This window comes from Agelaius tricolor, unplaced genomic scaffold (genome assembly GCF_023055355.1).
Source record: "Agelaius tricolor isolate 1412-34295 unplaced genomic scaffold, bAgeTri1.0.p SCAF_1, whole genome shotgun sequence".
Lineage (NCBI taxonomy): Eukaryota > Metazoa > Chordata > Aves > Passeriformes > Icteridae > Agelaius > Agelaius tricolor.
The window spans coordinates 5950224-5969179 of NW_027269261.1; the positions used below are offsets into that span (position 1 = coordinate 5950224).

Below are 18956 nucleotides of genomic sequence, written 5' to 3' on the forward strand. Positions count from 1 at the left end.
GCCCGCCCCGGCAGCGTTGCCGGCCCCGCCTCGCCGCGGGCGGAGGAGGCGCAGGCGCGGCGGCCCCGGCCCTGCCCCAGCCCGGCTGCGGCGGAGGCAGCGGCGGCGCGGGCGGGGCGGCGGCGGCGGCAGCGGCGGGATGGCGGCGCCGCTGAGCGATGGGGACCGTCGGAAGCAGATCAGCGTGCGGGGCATCGCGGGGCTGGGGGATGTGGCCGAGGTGCGCAAGAGCTTCAATCGCCACCTCCACTTCACCCTCGTCAAGGACCGCAACGTCGCCACCCCCCGCGACTACTACTTCGCGCTGGCCCACACGGTGCGCGACCACCTGGTGGGCCGCTGGATCCGCACCCAGCAGCACTACTACGAGCGGGACCCCAAGGTGAGCCCCGGCGGGACGAGGGACGGGGGCTGGGCGGCTGTGCCTTCACCAAGGGTGTTTCCGTGTCTACCTGCCAGGTGTCACTGTGGGTGTGACCCCTGGGACTTGTCCCTTGCGTGCACCTGCCTGTGGGGCGCCTTGCCATGGCCGTGCCCTTCATACATCCCACAGTGATTTCTTCCCTGCGGGCATCATGACACCTGTATCCCTCACACACACCCCGCTGTTGCTGTGTCCCCGTGGCAGTGTCCCTTGTACACACCTCGGTATGGCTGTGTCCCCATGAGCCTTGCCTCATCTGTGTCCCTCATGCACATCTTGCCATGCCTATGTCCCCACAGACATCACCACAGCCATGTCCCTTGTGCAGTTTGCCGTGACTGTGTCTCCACAAACTCTTCTGCAGTCGTGTTCCACTGAACCCTGCTGCAGCACTGTCCCCCCTCAGACACCCCCATAACTGCGTCCCCCTGCACCTTGTCACAGCCAGGTCCCCTGTGGTCCCACTCTGAGCAGGTCCTTGCATGGGCCTTGCTGCTGCCAGCTCCTCTGCATGCTCCACCACGGTCACGTCCTGCACTCACACTGCTGCGGTGTGTCCCTGTGGGCATCATCACCTCCATGGCTCAGCACAGCTGTGTCCTGACTTCACTCCTGCAGGGCATGCAGGCAGCTCAGCTTTGAGGCTGGAGAGGAGTTTCTTGCCTTGTGAAAACCAGATAAGCTCTCCCAGGTCACCAAACCCAGGGGTTCCTCGTCACTTGCCAAGTCAGAACAGTGATGCTGGAGGTATTGGGGGGTGCAAGACATAATTCAGACTTAATCCTTTTGAATTAAGACCTAATCCAGCACTTGACTGGAGAGCCACAGAGAGCAGGTGTGTACAGAGAAAGACAGATACCCTCCCAGGGTGCAGGCAGGCAGCCACCTCCCTGAGTCAGCTCTTTTCCCAAGATGATGAATATTGCCTTGACACAAGAAACAAAGTGCACTTTCACGACAGAATGGCTGCATGTGCACTGAGAGTTACACTGGTGCATGGGACTCTCCCTTTTTTCCCAGCTCACACAAATGTGCCCTGATCTGTATTGCAGCACCAACAGAAGGAGTTGCACAGATCCCATAAAGGCTCAGAGGAGACTGGAGTGAGTTTGCTTACTGTCCTCTACACTTAGATTTTCATTAGAGATGGGAGACTGAAAGGAGCAGATCATTTGTGTGCGATGATTCCTGTCTTTCTGATGAGCCCTGGGGAACAGACTGACCCTTTCAGACTCCCAGCAGAGGTGGCAGAGTGGGGAATGCTGCTGCTTAGCAGGAAAAATTCCACACTACAGTGGGAAGAGATTCAAAGGAAAGCGCAGTTTGAAGTCAGGTAATTGCTCCATTAAGAATTCTGGTTTATTTATAGAAATATCCATAGGGATGAATCTGAGTGAGGGCAAAAGTTTGCACAGCCTGCTTCTCATCCCACAGAGAGGCTTTCGTTAGCATTTGCAGCACAGACACGGCTCCTCTCAAACTTGGAAGGTCACTGCACAGTTGTGCCAGGAACCCTGCCACCTATGGGACAATTTACTTGTTCAACAGGGTGAAACGGGAGTGAAACTCAGTGTGGGGTGAGCAGGAGGACCCATGAGATGGGAGTGCTGGAAAATTACTCACAGGAAGGTGCTGGCCCTCAGCCCAGCCAGCCTGCAGGGGCAGGGGGCTTGCTCTGGCTTTTGGGAGACTGGATCAGCTCAGCCTAGTAAAACTTTAAAAGCCCAACGTAAACATCACCTCAGCTGAGCCTGACAGTGTATAAATATATCATTCAGCATCCTAGATAATAGTTGCCCTGAGTTAATTAGGGAAACACTTAACAGGCAGCGAGATTTTTCTATAGAAGGCTGTTGGCAGGGAGATGCATGGTGGAGGCTTGGCCGGCGTCCCGCATGAAATTCTTCTGACAAACAACTCTGGTGCGTGGTGTTCAGGAGCAGGCGCCAGAAGCCAGTCTGGGAAGACATCCCTGCTCTGGAAAATGCTTGGGTCTGCTCTTGATTTGAAGCAGCTTCAGTGAAAGCAAAGTGCTGTGCTGTGTGTAAGCGTCTCGCTTTGCCTCCCCAGCGCATTTACTACCTGTCCCTGGAGTTCTACATGGGCCGCACTCTGCAGAACACCATGGTGAACCTGGGCCTGCAGAATGCTTGTGATGAAGCCATTTACCAGGTAAAGTCTTGGGGATACCAGGGTCCCCCTGAGGCTAAACTTTTCCATACACAGATGGCTGAGTATCTTTATTTCTCAGGTCTTCGCCTGAGAAGGTTGTTATTTGGACTACACAAAATGGAACTTGGCTCTTTCTTAGTGTTTTTCATTCTCTAGAGAAGACAATAGGGGGGCCTTGGGGTTCCTTGGAGTTGGAGTACATTTTTCCAAACTGCCATTGGAGTTGGAGTACATTTTCCAAACCACCCTGTAGTGAATGGGAGAACCCAAAAGTGTGTACTGAAAACAACACCCAGTATCCTAAATGACATGAGAGTCACAGGCTGCAAAGAGCTTTCCATTAGTAGGAGAGATGATGGTTTATCACAGGAGATATAGTCTAATGGGAGAGACTGGGACTCGAGCAGCAAAACACCAAATTGCAGTTCATACATTGAGGTACACAAGGCATAGCAGCCATGCTGGCAGGTAGAAGTTAATTGGTGGGAAAGGAGAAAGGAGGGAAATAATTTGCTGGAAATAAAATGTCCTCAGATGATTTCCATCTTGAAAAAAACATAGCTGGATATCACCAAGGCAATCACTAATGTGAGGCCATTGTTACTTACTTATATGGTTATTTGCAGGCACCTCTGCAACAGCACAAGTGACCTTTTCTGACAGAATGAGGTTTTTGGCTTTCTCACCCAAACCCTTTATTTCTCCCAGCTTCCCCTCTGCCCTACCAGATTGATCCATGGTTCACTTTGTAGCAGAAGTTGGGCACTTCACTGTCTCTCTACGTGAGGTGCTACAGTTGCTGCTGAAACATCCTGGCATGCACTTTCCCTGCCAAGAGATCGGAAGGGATTTCCAGGAAGGCACCTGTTTCCTCTCTGAGGTATTGTGCCTCAGAGAGCAGGCTGGCTTTTTCCAGGAACCTCCTCTAAGTTCCTTTGCAAGACATTTTCCAAGTGCAGATTTGGCCCGACAGGCCAAGGCTTCCCTTGCTGTAGCCTCCAGCCTGTGGAGCTCATCATGGCCCGTGGCCAGGTTGCTTCAAAGGTCTCACATCCAGCATGGCTCTGTCACTGAGAGAATTTGTCTCAGTGTTTGTGTCCCCATCACTCTGCACATGAGGCTTTCCCATCTTGTGGTTGCAGACCGTTGAAGTGCTGGGAAAACAATTTGGGGAGCAGCTGTATTGACTTGACACCGTGCTGTCCCCCCTGGCACCGGGGTGAGCTGCTGCTGCCCCCTGAGAGTCTGCACCCCTGGACTCCTGAAGAGTCCTTGCTGCTGGCAGCCTTAGCCTGCCTCTGGCAGGGGCCCCCAGACCACAGAACAAATGGCTCAAGAGATGCAGGCAACCACTTCCAGCCACAGACTGCAGCCAAGGAGCTCGGTGGCAGGCTGGGCAGGATGTGGGAAGCACAGAGAGTGATGGTGAATGCTGCAGTCACTGCTGCCAGCCTGGCCATGCCCTTCCTCAAGGACTCAGTGCACAAGCAGAGGGATGACCTCCCCTGCCCAGGCAGTACTCAGGGGTCCCTTGCACACTGGCTTGACCATTCCCCCCATATTGTCACCAATGCCAGGTTTGGTCAAAGGGCATCCTCACCTGAGGGGCTGCTAGGGCATCAGAGTTTTGTCTGAATTCTCTAAGGAAACCTTCTTCATGGGAAAGCAACATCTGGTGATGGGCTAAATTGTTTTCCAATTAGTTGGGCTGCCCAAGGACTAGGTGCTGGTGAGATGCTTTGTGGGGAGGGAATCAGAGACCTTGTGGGTTTAATTTCCTTCAGTGTGGGTGGTTTTGGGATGTGTTTGTGCTCCTTGGAGAGCAGCTCAGGACATGGGGTTTGTTTGGTGACGTGTTCTGCTGTGGTTTTCTCCAATAGCTGGGTTTGGACTTGGAGGAGCTGGAAGAAATTGAAGAAGATGCTGGTCTGGGAAATGGAGGCCTGGGCCGCCTGGCAGGTAATACAGGGGGAGGGGAGTTCCCTCCTCATGCAGAGTGCACAGGGACCGAGGGTGGTGTGGCTGTCACACCCTCACCACTGGCATCTGCTAGTGGGACCCTCCTGCCTGCTCCTGGCTGGCCAGAAACACCTTCTCCCCAGGGAGAGCAGCCCAGAGCTGTAGGTGTATGTTCTGCAGTGCAGCAGGCAGGGCTGTGGCTGGAAGAGGCTGTCTGGAGCCTTTCTCCTCACCTCCCTGTGAAACCTCTCACTTCTCAGAGGCACTCAACAGCTCTCACACAGGCAGATTGCTGGCTGCTATTTTAGTCTGCCTGTCCCATGGGACAGCTGGAGATGAGAGCTCCCCAGCACAGAGTAAATGCTGGGGCTGATCTTTACCAGAACTGCCTGGATTGAGGGCTGGAAAGGCTTCCTTTGGAAGCAATAATAGTTAAGGAGCTGGTGGTGCAGCAGGTTGGGGTCAGAAGCTCTGCTGTACTGGGCAGACAGGCTTAGAGCAAGGCAAGTTTAGAAGAGCTCTCACTGCAACAAAGCTGGATTTGGGGTTTTGGTGATCTGTCCTTGTCACCAGCAATTTTGGGTATTTGTGGTTGCTCAGCAGGACATGCATAGAGTCCTGCTGCAGACTGCCTCCTTGTCTCCCTTTTGCACATGGGTTTCCTCTGAGTAATGAACATTTCCAGCAGCACTGTTGTGGCAGCTCCTCATCTCCATGCACAGCAGTCTGTAGCACGTGCAGCAAGCAAGGAGTGAGGTTCCTTGCAGAGTGCCCATGCTCTGCTCCTACAGCCTGTTTCCTTCACCCTTTCAGCCTGTTTCCTTCACCCTTTCAGCCTGTTTCCTGGACTCCATGGCCACACTGGGGCTGGCAGCGTATGGTTACGGCATCCGCTACGAGTTTGGGATCTTCAACCAGAAGATTGTCGATGGCTGGCAGGTACTTGGAAAACTCAGGTCCCTCTTTCTCCCTCTCTTTCATGCTGTGGACAAGGCCTGGATGTAAAAGGCACTGCAGTGCCTTGAGCTGCTCTTAAACTGGGCATTTGAGTCCATCACTGGGCAAGATGATGTGGGAGTTGAGCCACAGGGTACGGCTGAGACCAGAGGTTTGCCTGCCTGGGTCTCCACAGTGCAGCTGCAACAGCCCCAGAGACCCATCCAGACTGGCTGTGAGTCAGCAAAGCAGTCAGGCTAAGGATGGAGATGTGCCTAAGTACCTCAGGAAGGTGTCTGGCAAAGGATGTGTTTGATCAGTATGGAACATAGGCAAGTGTCTGGGGTGATTGCTGCTCCTGTGGGTTCCCTGGTCAGTGGCAGACAGGGATTAAACAGGAATTTTCCTGTAGCATTAGTGATCATTCTATTTTCCAGTGAAAATAGGCTAAAAAAACTGCCTCAGCTGGCAGTTTTCCTTTAGTGTGTGTCTGGAAATGGTTTTCATTAGAAGACTCACCTTGCTTTGGGGTATAAAGTATCGTTTTCTCCTTAAAATACCACTCTGTAGGTCAGGGACCATGAGAGGTTTGAAAGTTGTTTTTTCCTGCTTCTCCACAAAGAAGCTGCAATGCCAGGCCCCATAAATGGTGAAAACAGGGAGGGGAAAGCTTCCCCTGTATTTGACTTCATGTTTCTTAAAAAAGACCAGGGGTGGTGGCATGCTGGGCTGTGGCCCTCCCCCCTGCCTTGCCCCTCCTTGTCCCACTATCTCCCCCTTCCTTTAAGTCCCTCCCCGCACAGCAGAGAAATGCGTGGAGGCACAAAGCATCTCTGGATAACACCAGCCTGGGTGGCTCCGATGGATTCACTTCGCTCCCATTGCCACAGTTGTGAGCTGAGGGGAGAATCCCCCTCTGGCAGAGGGCAGAGCAGTTAACAAGGCCTGGCTTACCAGGTGTGGCTTGTGGCCAGGAACATCACCACTGGCTGCCACATCCGACATATTCCACAGCATCCACAGTCAAACTGGATGTGAAGGCCTGGAGACAGACCGAGAGCAGGGGTCTGTGCAGTTTGCATGGCTTAAACCTTAACAAAGATCTGTAGAGGCTGATTTATTTATACCAGCTGGGATGCATCATCCAAGCTTTGGAAAGCCTGGTGTGAAAAACGCCAATCACTTGTTTTTAAAATTTTAAAAGTTTAATAGTAATAAAATGGTTATAAAAATAGTAATACAATTAGAGTAATAATAATTTGGACAATTTGAATTACGACATTATAAGACAATAGAAACAAAGAGTTACAGACGTCCGGGTACCTTTTTCTGGGCAGCATGAGCCCGAAAAAGGACCCACGTTAACAGAGGATTAACCCTTAAAAGCAGCAGCCTGTTGCATATTCATACACTTCATACATGATGCAGAAATTCTATTCAAATACAGGATTCTGTCTGGTCATCATCAACTTCTTCCTCTGAATCCTAACAGCGCCTTCGAGGCAGGAAGAAGTTGGTTTCTCCTGATAATGGAGCAATAAATTCTTTTTCTCTGAAAGATTGAGGTGTCCTGTGGCTGCTATCTCGCTGCAAGTCCTCTCTTTAAAAAAAGTATCCTACATAACATAGTTTCTATTTTAAAAATTTTTATAACCTAAAACTATATTTAACACAGTACTTAAGAGAATTAATACAGCATTACTTTCTAACACAACACATATAATATTCATTTGAATATTTGCGAAAAGCCAATCATCAAATACATGCATTTTTCACACCCGGCTATCCTCTAGAGGCCTCTGCACATCCATTTTTAAAGGCAGCTTGCTGAAGCTTTGCTTTTAAACCGGTCTCCCAGTGAAGAGCCACGTTCAGCCTTCTCCTGGAGCCACAAGCTTTCCTTGATCCCGTGTGCCCCTTGCAGGTGGAGGAGGCGGACGACTGGCTGCGCTACGGGAACCCCTGGGAGAAGGCCCGCCCCGAGTACATGCTCCCGGTGCACTTCTACGGCCGCGTGGAGCACACTGCCGAGGGCGTGAAGTGGATCGACACCCAGGTACCACCGTCAGTCTCCCCCTGCTGGGCTGGGGAAGGCCGGACAGGGTAACCCTGGGGCTGCCTGAGGTCTTCAGGCTCTGCTTCTCTCCCGGACTAGCCAAACTTCAGTTTACAAAGGTGACTTCATAGCCTATGGGGTTTGAGGAGATAAAAGCTTTTGTTGAATTGTTGCAGCAGGATTTGAGAAAAAAGAGAGATCTGTTGATCTCCAGGGCAAAGCTGCACAGTCTTACATGGATTTATGTTGGAGGAGAATTGTAGGCTCCTTCCATGCTGCTGGCCATTCACACTGTGGATTTTCAGCTGGTTCTGATGCTGCTGCTGTGCAGAGGCATGGAGCAACGCTGTGGGTGTTTAACTCTTGTTGTGAGAGCAAGTTCCTTTTTCCCAGAGCAGCCCAATGGGCAGGGTGCTGTCAGGGGAGGCTAGAGGTGTGGATTCCAGTCTCCAGGATGCCTGGAGGCCTTGTTTTGTGGCATCATGGAGCACCACCACTCCTTCAGCCTGTCCCACAGCTGAGGAGGTAATGCTGTACTTCAGGAGCTCGTGCTTGTTCAGGCTACTGCATCATGGGGGTGCATTCCCATTTTGCTGCTATCAAAGACACAGGTGAATCTAAAATGCTTCAGCCTCTCCTCTGTAAGCACTACTCAGGCTGGAGGAAGGAAGGACAATTAATTTCTCTGTGATTCAGGGAGATGACCTAGCCTTGTTCCCATAATGTTCAGCGGTCTCTCAGCCTGATGAACCAGCTCAGTTAATCCGAGGAGCTCACAGCCACAGAGCTCAGCCATTCTCTTCAGCACCAAGAGCTGAAGCTGTTACAGAGTCACCTGGGCCTGCTCAGAGGAGAAATAAACCATTTTGTCTCTGGTTGTCAGAGGCTGTGAAGTGACCCAGGTCATTGCCACGTTAACAGTGCAGGGGTTCGACACCACATCCCCAGCACAGTGAACCTCTTGGGAGCACTGTGCCAGAGCTCTCTGGCCCCCAAGTGCAGCAGGCATCCATCTGGGGACCAAGTGCCATTGCAGTTCAACATGTCTCTCTTCTGATCCTGGTGGTAGTCTGGGGTTTCAGGGATCCCAAACACTGCTTCCTACAAGGAGGTGACTTTTCAGATAGTGCTGTTAAAGGAACAAGTTGGAAAGGTTCAAAAAAGCCAAAGATGCAGTCTCCAAATATAGCATGGCTGAGTTCATGTGATGTGTGCCCCAGTCCCTGGCCAGGCTCCCTGCCTGCTTCCATGTTCGGAGCTGGTAACAGCAGCTTGGAGAGCCTGAGCTCTTGCTGGCTGTCCCCAGAGGGGAGCTGCTGCCCATGCCAGCACAAAGAGGCTGTTGTTCATGACCCACATGCTGATCTGCCCAGGTTTTCCCTGCTGTGTGAACTGGGAGGTCCAGGGTTACTCCCTGTAGCCTCCTGAAGCTTAAGCATCATCTGCAAACTGCACAAGGAGTTTCACACTCATGCTCAGTTCAGGTGCTGGAGATCTCAGTGGAGTTATCCAGGCAGGTTCAACAAACTCTGAATATTGGGTGGATGGCTCTGGAAATGGAGCTGCAGTTGTAGGGTTTGGTCCTGGCAGGTTGCAGAAGGCTAATGGGCAGGATTCAGGCTGTGGAGTTAATTCCAGATGGAAACACAAAAGTCCAACCTGCCCTGGCTTTTTCCCAGCACAAACAGAATCCCAGTGGGCAGCTGAGGGTGTTTTCAGTGCTTTGATAGGTACTCCAGTTAATACAGGAAGGTCAGCAGGTTTCCTGCAAGTCTCTTTTGCATGTCATTGATGGGGTTGAAAGTCAAGTTGGTCAGTAAAGCTCCAGACAGCTCTGGTTCTCCTGTGAATGTTTCCCATTAGGTGGTGGAAGTGCCCATCATAGCAGGGAAGTCTGTGAAGCTCAGCACATGTATTTTAGTGAGGTGAGATTCCTTCCACAGCCAGGACTTGTCTTTGTCCTCTGGATTCTTCTTGCAGAGGTTTCAGCCACTGTCCCACATTCTCCAGATCACTGTGCTGTAACCAGGGGGGGACACTGTCCTTTTCAGGTTGTTCTTACTGTCCTTTTCAGGTTGTCCTTGCCATGCCTTACGACACCCCAGTGCCTGGATACAAGAACAACACTGTGAACACCATGAGACTCTGGTCTGCCAAGGCTCCAAACGACTTCAACCTCCAGGAGTGTAAGTGCTGTCCCTCCACTGCCTCTCCTCTGGCCAGGCTGGGACACATCTGTCCCTTTGTGCATGGCACCTGCATGGTGCAGCACTTCACATCTGCCCTGCTTTGTGTTTATTTCATAGCTATCTCCAAACCACAGCACTGTGTGCACATCCATGGATCACACTACTTCCCAGCTGCTTCCAGAGCCCTCATACACCAGGATACCCACCCATCTCCTCCTGTCACTCTAGTGCCTTTCACACATGTACATTCCCATCCTGTTCCATTAGTACCAGCCTGAATATTCCTGTTACAAAACCTCTCTGCAAGAGAAGAGGGAAAAGTGTGGTGTCAGGGATCTGCCTGAATCTCTACAGCTGCTGCAATGCTGTGTGTGTTTCTCTCCCTGCAGTCAACATGGGTGACTACATCGAGGCTGTGTTGGACAGAAACCTGGCAGAAAACATATCCAGAGTGCTGTACCCAAATGATAACGTGAGTGACTTGCTTGCCTCTTTCCCTGTTGCTCAGAATCTTCCTTCTTGCAGTTGTATCTCCTTGTTTGCCAACACTGGAAGGTCATGGCCATCTGATGCTTGTTGCTCTGCTTTAATACAGAATAGGTTGTCCCTATAATTGCCAGTGAACAGGAGTGGCTCTGCTGGCTCCAGAGGGTCTTTGCTGGCTGATTAGCAGCTGAGAGTCTGGCCCATATGGCTACACCTGTCTGGTGTAGCTGCTTTGTTCCATACTGTATGGAGAGGAAGACATTACTCCTTCAATTTCAAGGCAGTTGCCAGTTTACACAGTGGGGACTCATTTCCATCCCCAGTTCAAGGGATTTCTCACTGCAAGTGCTGTCCCAGGCCAAGCACTCACTGGGCCCTGGGTCCAAAAGGGAAGAGCCCTCATATCTAGTCATGGATTGGCATCTGGAAAAGCAAATCCCCTGCACTTTGCCTCACACCCTATCAAACCTGCTGGTGTTTTAAAATAGACCAGCAGAAAGCATAGTGTGTGTGAGGCAGCTGCTGTGTCCAGAGACACTCCTGGCTATTGCAGAAAGCCCAAAATCCTTTGCCAAAAAACCCTGCAAAGGATTTTGCCACGAGGGAGGGATCTATGCTGGCTCTGTAGGAGTAGCATGGATGGGGCAGGCTCTCTCTCTCAGTTGCTCTCTCTGGAAGCAGCTGTTTGGGATGCCAAGCCCCTTTGTGAGTCCCTACAGCTGCTGTCCACATCAGAGACAGATGAGAAACACCCACATTTGCCCTGGTGAGGAGCCAAACGTGTGAAGCCTGTTGGGAAGCCCCTCGGGGTGGAGAGGAGCATCTCCAGGGCTTTGGCTGCCAGGTGGGGATGGCAGCTGCAGCTCTGATGGATGTGGTGCCCCCTCTTGCAGTTCTTTGAAGGCAAGGAGCTGCGGCTGAAGCAGGAGTACTTCGTGGTGGCTGCCACCCTCCAGGACATCATCCGCCGCTTCAAGTCCTCCAAGTTTGGCTGCCGAGACCCTGTGAGAACATGCTTTGAAACCTTCCCAGACAAGGTGAGTCAGTGGGCAGAGGCACTGGGGAAATTTCAGCCAGACCTGCCTCTCTCGAGGGAGAGCAGGATGCTCAGGACTAAATGGGGGCATTTATACAAACACCCTGGCAATTTGGGTTGTAAAACAGATGATCTCCAGGCCTGTTTTCCCAGGGAAAAAAATTGCAATTTGGAGCAAAACTTGTGAAGTTTGAATAGCTCCATTACTGAGAGGTCTGTCTGTTTCTGGGTTGTGAGTCATGAGAAGAGCCTTGGGGCTGACCCTTAGCCAACCCCATGCATGCAGGGCACTGTCACAGTCCTGTCACTGCCAGAACTGAGACCAGCAAGTCTGTGTTACAGGTGGCTATTCAGCTAAATGACACCCACCCTGCCCTGTCCATACCAGAGCTCATGAGAATCCTGGTGGATGTGGAGAAGGTGGACTGGGACAAGGTGAGCAGAGCTGGGAGCTCTGGGGAGCTCACAGGGGAAGGACCTGTGGGATTTCCTTTTCCTGCCTGGCCTGGGTGCACGTGCACTAAGCTGCTGTCTGCAACACAGGCCTGGGAGATCACAAAAAGGACCTGTGCCTACACCAACCACACCGTGCTGCCCGAAGCCCTGGAGCGCTGGCCGGTCTCCATGTTTGAGAAGCTGCTGCCGCGGCACCTGGAGATCATTTACGCCCTCAACCAAATGCACCTGGATGTAAGGGGCCGGCGCCAGGCTGCGGGGACTCTGGGGACCTTGGTGTGACCGCCTTTAGGATGGGAGTGCTCCCAGGTGCTGTGGCTGTGTCACCCATGTCCCTCTCCCTGCCTGCAGCGCGTGGCAGCTCTGTACCCGGGGGACATCGACCGGCTGCGGAGGATGTCGGTGATCGAGGAGGGGGACTGCAAGAGGATCAACATGGCTCATCTCTGCGTCATCGGCTCCCACGCCGTCAACGGCGTGGCCCGCATCCACTCCGACATCGTGAAGAACTCGGTGTGAGTTGGGACACAGCCAGCAGCACACCCCCTCCCCTCACTGGGCTTTGCCTGCCGGCTGGGAAGGGTTAGCTGGGGCAGCTGGGTGTCCCAGCTCTGCTTTAGTTGCCTTGCTGGGGAGACTCTCTCCCTTTGGAGCTGGTGAAACTCTTGGCAGTACAGCTGAGGAAGCAAAGAGTGATAGAGCCTGCCCTAAGTCAGGAGCACACACTGGGGGGGCTCAGCTGTAGCTCGGGTGGTGGTGGGTGGCTCAGAGCTCCGTGGTGTTCCAGGTTCAAGGATTTCTATGAACTGGAGCCAGAAAAGTTTCAGAACAAGACCAATGGGATCACGCCGAGGCGCTGGCTCCTGCTGTGCAACCCAGGATTGGCTGACATTATTGCTGAGGTGAGTGGTGATCATGTGAAGTGAGGAGCTGAGTGTGATCCCTTTGGTCACCTCTTCCTGTGGTCTGGTCAGCCCTGAAGGTGACTGTGGTGGTCCCAGGAGAGGGAAGAGATGAGAATCTTGACTCCATGTTTCAGAAGGCTGATTTATTATTTTATTATATATATTATATTAAAGAAAATTATATACTAAAACTATACTAAAGAATAGAAGAAAGGATTTCATCAGAAGGCTTGAAAGGAATAGAAAAGAATGATAATAAAATCTTGTGACTGCTCACAGCCTCAACACAGGGGGCTGTCATTGGTCATCAAGTAAAAAACAGCTCACATGGACCAATCCCAGATGCACCTGTTACATTCCACAGCAGCAGATAATTATTGTTTTTCTTTTCCTCTGAGGCTTCTCAGCTTCTCAGGAGAAAAAGCCTAGCAGAAGTATTTTTCAGAAAATATGTCCATGACATGTGACACCTGGCAGCTCTGTGGGGACAGCCTGGGAGGACCATGCTGTGGCACGTGTAGGTGTGAGATTGGCAGGGCTCTAAAGCTGATGATGAAGAGTTGGCCAAAAAAAGCGGCAGAAATCTGGATCTGGTCCCTGCCCTTGTGGGACACGTGCACACAGGCACAACCATAGGGTGTCTGGACAAGTGTTCAGCTTCATAGGCACAAAGGAGCTCCTCTCATGGAGGCCCAGCTCCAGTTCTGTCCCTTTTATTTCCCAGGCCCTTTAGGGCAGGTTTTTACATCACACTGCAACATGCCATGACTGAATATCATCCAGTAGTTAAATGAATCTTCATGTCCTGCCCATTGGTTTCTCCAGCTGCCAGGAGGCCATGGCACATGTGCACACATCTCCTTCTTCCTGCTAAAACTCCTTGAGGGGGGGGGTTTGTCTGAATTTTTGCAAGTGCCCTGTTTCCATTGGGCTTCTTTGTGATGCAGAGAAATAATCTCATAATAAGAAACTGTGCCTCTTTTCCTATGTGCCCCTTTTCCAATGTGGCACACTGCCTCTTCCAGTTCCCAAGGGGGACTGTGGCACCTCTGCTGGGAAAGGGCAGTTGTGGACTGGGTGAAGTGTCTCATGACATTCCTGATTTGTTGTTTTAGAAAATTGGGGAAGGCTTTATCACAGATCTGAGCCAGCTGAAGAAGCTACTGGAGTTCATCGATAATGAGACTTTTATCAGGGATGTGGCAAAAGTCAAGCAGGTAATGTGCACTGGGGGAGGAAGGCTAAAAGCACCATGCTGCCAGGAACATCCCAGCAGCAAATGCTCACTTCTGATGCAAGCCCTGGCAACTCATGCCTGTTCCTCAAATTTTTCTGCCAGGAGAACAAGCTGAAGTTTGCAGCCTACCTGGAGGAGCATTACAAGGTGAAGATCAACCCTATGTCCATGTTTGATGTCCAGGTGAAGCGAATCCATGAGTACAAGCGGCAGCTGCTGAACTGCCTGCACGCCATCACCCTCTACAACCGTAAGTCCCCCAGCCTCTCACTGCCAGGGCTTCTCTCCAGGAGGGAAGACAGAGTGGCTGAAGGCTCATACAGAGCTCTGGGGAAAAGCTCACAGCCCAAATCTCCAGCCCAGGTAACCTCCACACCTGTTCTACAGGTCGAGACTGACCTGGTACAAGTTAAGGCCCCATTTCCCATTGTATACTTGGGGCCCCTGCCCATTCCCAAAGGGCGGCAAGTCACTGGAGCTCTGCATTGTTCTGGCTTGAGGAGTTCTCCAAGGATCTGAATCCCCAAGGATTCTGTGGCCTTTTTTTGCCCACCACAGCTCCAGCAGATGTCTGGTTGGGCGTCAGGGTCCTACAAGGTTGATGGGTCCTTGTGACATGGGCTGAGAACCCAGCCCACCTCTGATCAGGCAGTAAACTCTGCCCAGCTTATCTTCAGTTCTGAAGATTTTTAATTTTTTGGGGGTTTTTTTAAGATCAAATTTGAGCTTTCAAATTTGAAAAAATTTTGAAGAAAGATCCCTGCTCTTTCAGGCATCAGATGTAATCCATCCAAATCCTTTGTGCCCAGGACCATTATGATTGGAGGAAAGGTAACCTGCATTCCAGACTCCATGCATGCGTGGCTCGGGGGGTGGATGGGGAAGGTCCTGTCCCCTTTCTGTGGCTTTGCTGGGCCTGCTGTAGATTAGCCAGCAGCAGGGAACACCTCCATGAACTAACTGGACTGAGCAAGGCTCCATCACTATTACCCCATGGCTCAGGACTTCTCCTCCCAATAGGGTGTTCTTCCTAATTCATGGCTGGGAGAATTAGAATTGTTCAGGCTCTGGGGAGACTTTATTGTAGCCTTTAAGGGCTTGAAGTGGGCCTTTTAAGAAAGATGGGGGAAAATGTTTTAGCAGGACCTGTTGTGCTAGGACAAGGGATAGTGGTTTTAAATTGAAGAAGAGTTAATTTAGATTAGATCTAAGGTGGAAATTTTTTCAATCAGTGTGGTGACCCACTGGAACAGGTTGCCCTGAGGTGATACATGCTCCATCTCTGGAAACATTCAAGATAGGTTGGATGGGGCTGTCAGCAACCTGGTCTAGTTGAAGATGTCCCTGCTTATTGCAGGGGGGTTGGACTAGATATCTTTCAAAGGTCCTTTCCAACCCAAACCATGCTGTGATTCCATGTGAACAGCAGAAGTGAGACTCAGACTCACTGCAGTGAGAACCCCACACTGTTATCTCTTATGCTCTCCCTTCCTTAAAAGCCTTCCCCATTTCTGGACTGCTCTTCCTCAGGCAGCCCCTGGCTACCACATGGCCAAGATGATCATCAAACTCATCACATCCATTGGTGAGGTCATCAACAACGACCCCTACGTGGGGGACAAGCTCAAGGTCATCTTCCTGGAGAACTACCGGGTGTCCTTGGCTGAGAAGGGTATGTCTAATCTTCTCACAGTTGTGCTGTTTGGGCTGAGGGCGAGGTCAGAAGGGCCAGTCCTGGTTGTGGGGAGCTGCAATTTGCCAAGGATTAACTCCCACTTCTCTTGCACCTGGCAGTGATCCCAGCAGCGGATCTCTCCCAGCAGATCTCCACAGCTGGCACGGAGGCCTCGGGTACTGGCAACATGAAGTTCATGGTGAACGGGGCCCTCACCATTGGTACCATGGACGGGGCCAACGTGGAGATGGCTGAGGAGGCGGGCGAGGAAAATCTCTTCATATTTGGCATGCGGGTGGAGGATGTGGAGGCCCTGGATCAGAAAGGGTTGGTGAACGCCAGGGCTTGTCAGATGGGGATGCAGGGCTCAGCTCTGGTGGGAAGAGCCGTGTTCTCTGGGAGGGACACCTTCCTCTCTGGGCAGCTCTGGAGCAGGAAAAAGCAGGGGGCTGGAGGCAGTCTTTGCCTTGGGCTGCAAGGAGTCAGCAGTGGGACATGACACGAAGTATCAGAAATTGCTGCTGGTCTGAGCCACGAGCTCTGATGGGCACAGCCCTGGGAGCATGGCCCCTCACTCAGGAGCTGTCCCACATCCCTGCCTGCCCTCCCTGCCCAGACACAAGGAGGAGCAGCAGCAGTGCCTGAGGCTGTCTCTGCTGGCACAGGTACAATGCCCGGGAGTACTACGAGCGCCTGCCCGAGCTGCGCCAGGCCATCGACCAGATCACCAGCGGCTTCTTCTCCCCTCGGGACCCCGGCTGCTTCAAGGATGTGGTGAACATGCTCATGTACCACGACAGGTGAGTCCTGGGAGCATCCCTGTGCAGGGGGGAGCACTGCCTGCTCATGGGAGGGAAGATGTCTGTCCTGCCTAGAAGGCAAACCCCAGCCGGACTCTGCTTTGGGTTTCAGGTTTAAGGTGTTTGCAGACTATGAGGCCTACATCAAGTGCCAAGGGCAAGTGGACCAGCTGTTCATGGTAAGATTTGCCCACTGCTGAGTGGGAGCACTGGGGGTAACTGGGATGAGTGTGCTCCAGTGGAGCCCTTCTCATGGACACCGCTGCATGTGGGTGCCCTGGGGCAGGGTGAGGCAGGTTTGGCTGCTTCAGCAGCCCCACACTAAGGGGTTTTAAACTAGCCAGTGCCCTGCAAGCCAGGACGGAGCTGAGTGAGCAGCTGAGTACTGACACTGCCTCTCCTCTTCCCAGGATCCCCGTGAATGGACGAGGAAAGTGATCAGGAACATTGCGTGCTCGGGCAAGTTCTCCAGTGACAGAACCATCACGGAGTATGCCCGTGAGATCTGGGGGGTGGAGCCTTCTGCCACAGCAATCCCCCCGCCCAACCTGCCCCGAAACTGATGCAAGCACCAAGGGAAGGAAGGAGGGATATGCTCCCATCGCAGGAGGCCTCACCTGCATTTCACTACCAGTCAGATGGGCTCAGCTCTGCAGAAACAAGGCCTTTCCCTCAGAGGGATAGAAGGATGCTCTGAGGAGGAGCCCTGACCAAGGAACAAGAGCTGGAGGGCAGGAGAAAGGACCTTGTGTTTGCACCTATCTAGCCTGCATGTGCTGCATAGTGCTTTTAGTGAGATGACCATGGATAAGTCTTCCACGGCTGTGCTCCATGCTTAACAAGGGCTTTCCAAGTAAACCTTCCCCTGCACCTGTGTGCAAGTGCCTGGCCTCCTTGACCCTGCCACACAAGTAGGATTAGCCAACACAGAGTGTGTCTTTCTCCTGCAGGGGTCTGCCAGGCCCAAAGCTGGGCGAGGGAGAGGCCAATCCCTGCCCATCCCCTTCCCCAGTATCACCTAAAGAAGGGGGGGCTGACTGTGGAAGCAGCTGGCCCCAGGGCAGGCACAAACACTGTGCCAGAAGCAGGAGAGCCTGGGATCAGCCACTTCCTTGCCACAGAGCTTACTGTAGCCTCCTACCACACCTCTTCCCTAACTAAAGGCCCAGTAACCAAGCCACTCCAGGGATTTTTAGCCTCCATCTCTGCACAGGGAGGGCTGTACCTGCCACTGCCAGCTGGGCAGCTGAGCCTGCTGGCTCTTGGCTCTGCAGATACAGCTGTGTGTGTGTGCTACTCGGGGTGAACATGGATCACATCCCTAGTACTCTTCCTTAGCAGGGTCATGCTGCTCCACATGTCCCTCCCAGTGCTGGGGTCACAGTTTAACACCCATAATGCTGTATAGTGCACCAGTACTGCCCTGTTTGACACCAACTCATTAAAACAACCCAAACACCTGCTGGTTTGACTTTGGACTGACTTGTGACTACTCCATGCCTCTGGGTTCAGGTTGCAACAAGTTCAGGCCACAATGCCTGAACAATGCCAAGTTCAGGTCACAGCAATCACTGCTGTCCTTGCCCAGCTGTGGCTTTGTGGTTTGTAGTCCCTTGCAGCTGGCAGGGTGCTGGCCCCACCATGGGGGGATAACGTGCCCATGACAGCTGACTCTATGCACTGGGCTGGGGGTTAGTGTTGGGTTTGCCCTGCAAATGGCACACAGAGCTCCTGAACTAGAAGTCACACAAGCAATTCCCATCTCCCCCATTCCCAGAGGAGAAGCATAGTCTCAGCCAAAATAGCATAACTGCAGCCAAAAGAAAGGCACAGAGCCTCTGGGCTCCAGGTGAGTTGCTCCTCTAGAGCTGACAGCAGCCACAACGATTTGCCCACTCCCAGCTGCAAGCTCACCTCCCACACACAGCCCTACTGCAGCCCAGCCCCACACCCAGCTGACCTGCTCAGTGTGGGGAAAATGTCCCAAAAACTGCCAGGTAAGACTGGTAAAGCTAAAGTGATCAGCAGTCAATGCCTTTATTAAAACTACACCACTTTTAGATAAACATTTCAGTTCAAATTTCCAAGCGTATCACTGGGCTGCTAACAGGAAGGGTGGTGGTGGGACCACCAAGAGCAGCAGTTCTCGTGCTGGACTCCCAGCTCTGTCCCAGCAGGAGGAAGGCAGCCAGGCAGGCCTCAGCTCAGGCTGCACTTTGCCCCAAGCCAGCTGCCAGCAGCAGCACTGACTGGAATGTGTGTGTTACTCTCCAGAGCCAGGTAAGTATTTCTGTCTGTCAGTGCGATAAATGAAGGTTGCCGCACTCGTATCGTAGTGGCACAGCTACGTCGTGAGTATCAGGGGTCAGAAACCTCAGGGACAGCTGCACTAATGGCAGAAGAATCTTGGTACAAGAACAAGCTACTGTCTCTTTTGCAGCTAGTATGAGCCTGCAGCTATAATTCTGATGCATGCTGAGCAGTTTATTACTATGCTGTACACCCCTGACCGGATCCTTGGGGCAGCACAATTCCCTTTGAGCACTAGTGACTAAACCTACAGCACCTGGTACTGTCTGTGTGGACTGACAAGGGGCAGGACCCCAGCAAGGCAGTGTGTCACTG

General features: G+C 52.3%; 1 protein-coding gene across 1 annotated transcript; it reads left to right on the forward strand.

The window, feature by feature from the left end:
• The first annotated feature begins 39 nt into the window (after positions 1–39).
• Positions 40–17802, forward strand: PYGB (glycogen phosphorylase B). Its single transcript, XM_071419634.1, has 20 exons — positions 40–382; positions 2495–2596; positions 4477–4555; positions 5391–5494; positions 7416–7547; positions 9622–9733; positions 10126–10208; positions 11116–11259; positions 11601–11693; positions 11802–11948; positions 12066–12229; positions 12502–12616; positions 13735–13836; positions 13959–14106; positions 14629–14687; positions 15387–15528; positions 15651–15858; positions 16197–16331; positions 16444–16510; positions 16742–17802. The coding sequence occupies exons 1-20, from the start codon at positions 140–142 to the stop codon at positions 16892–16894; spliced, it is 2532 nt and encodes an 843-aa protein (XP_071275735.1). The 5' UTR covers positions 40–139; the 3' UTR covers positions 16895–17802.
• The last annotated feature ends 1154 nt before the right edge of the window (positions 17803–18956 follow it).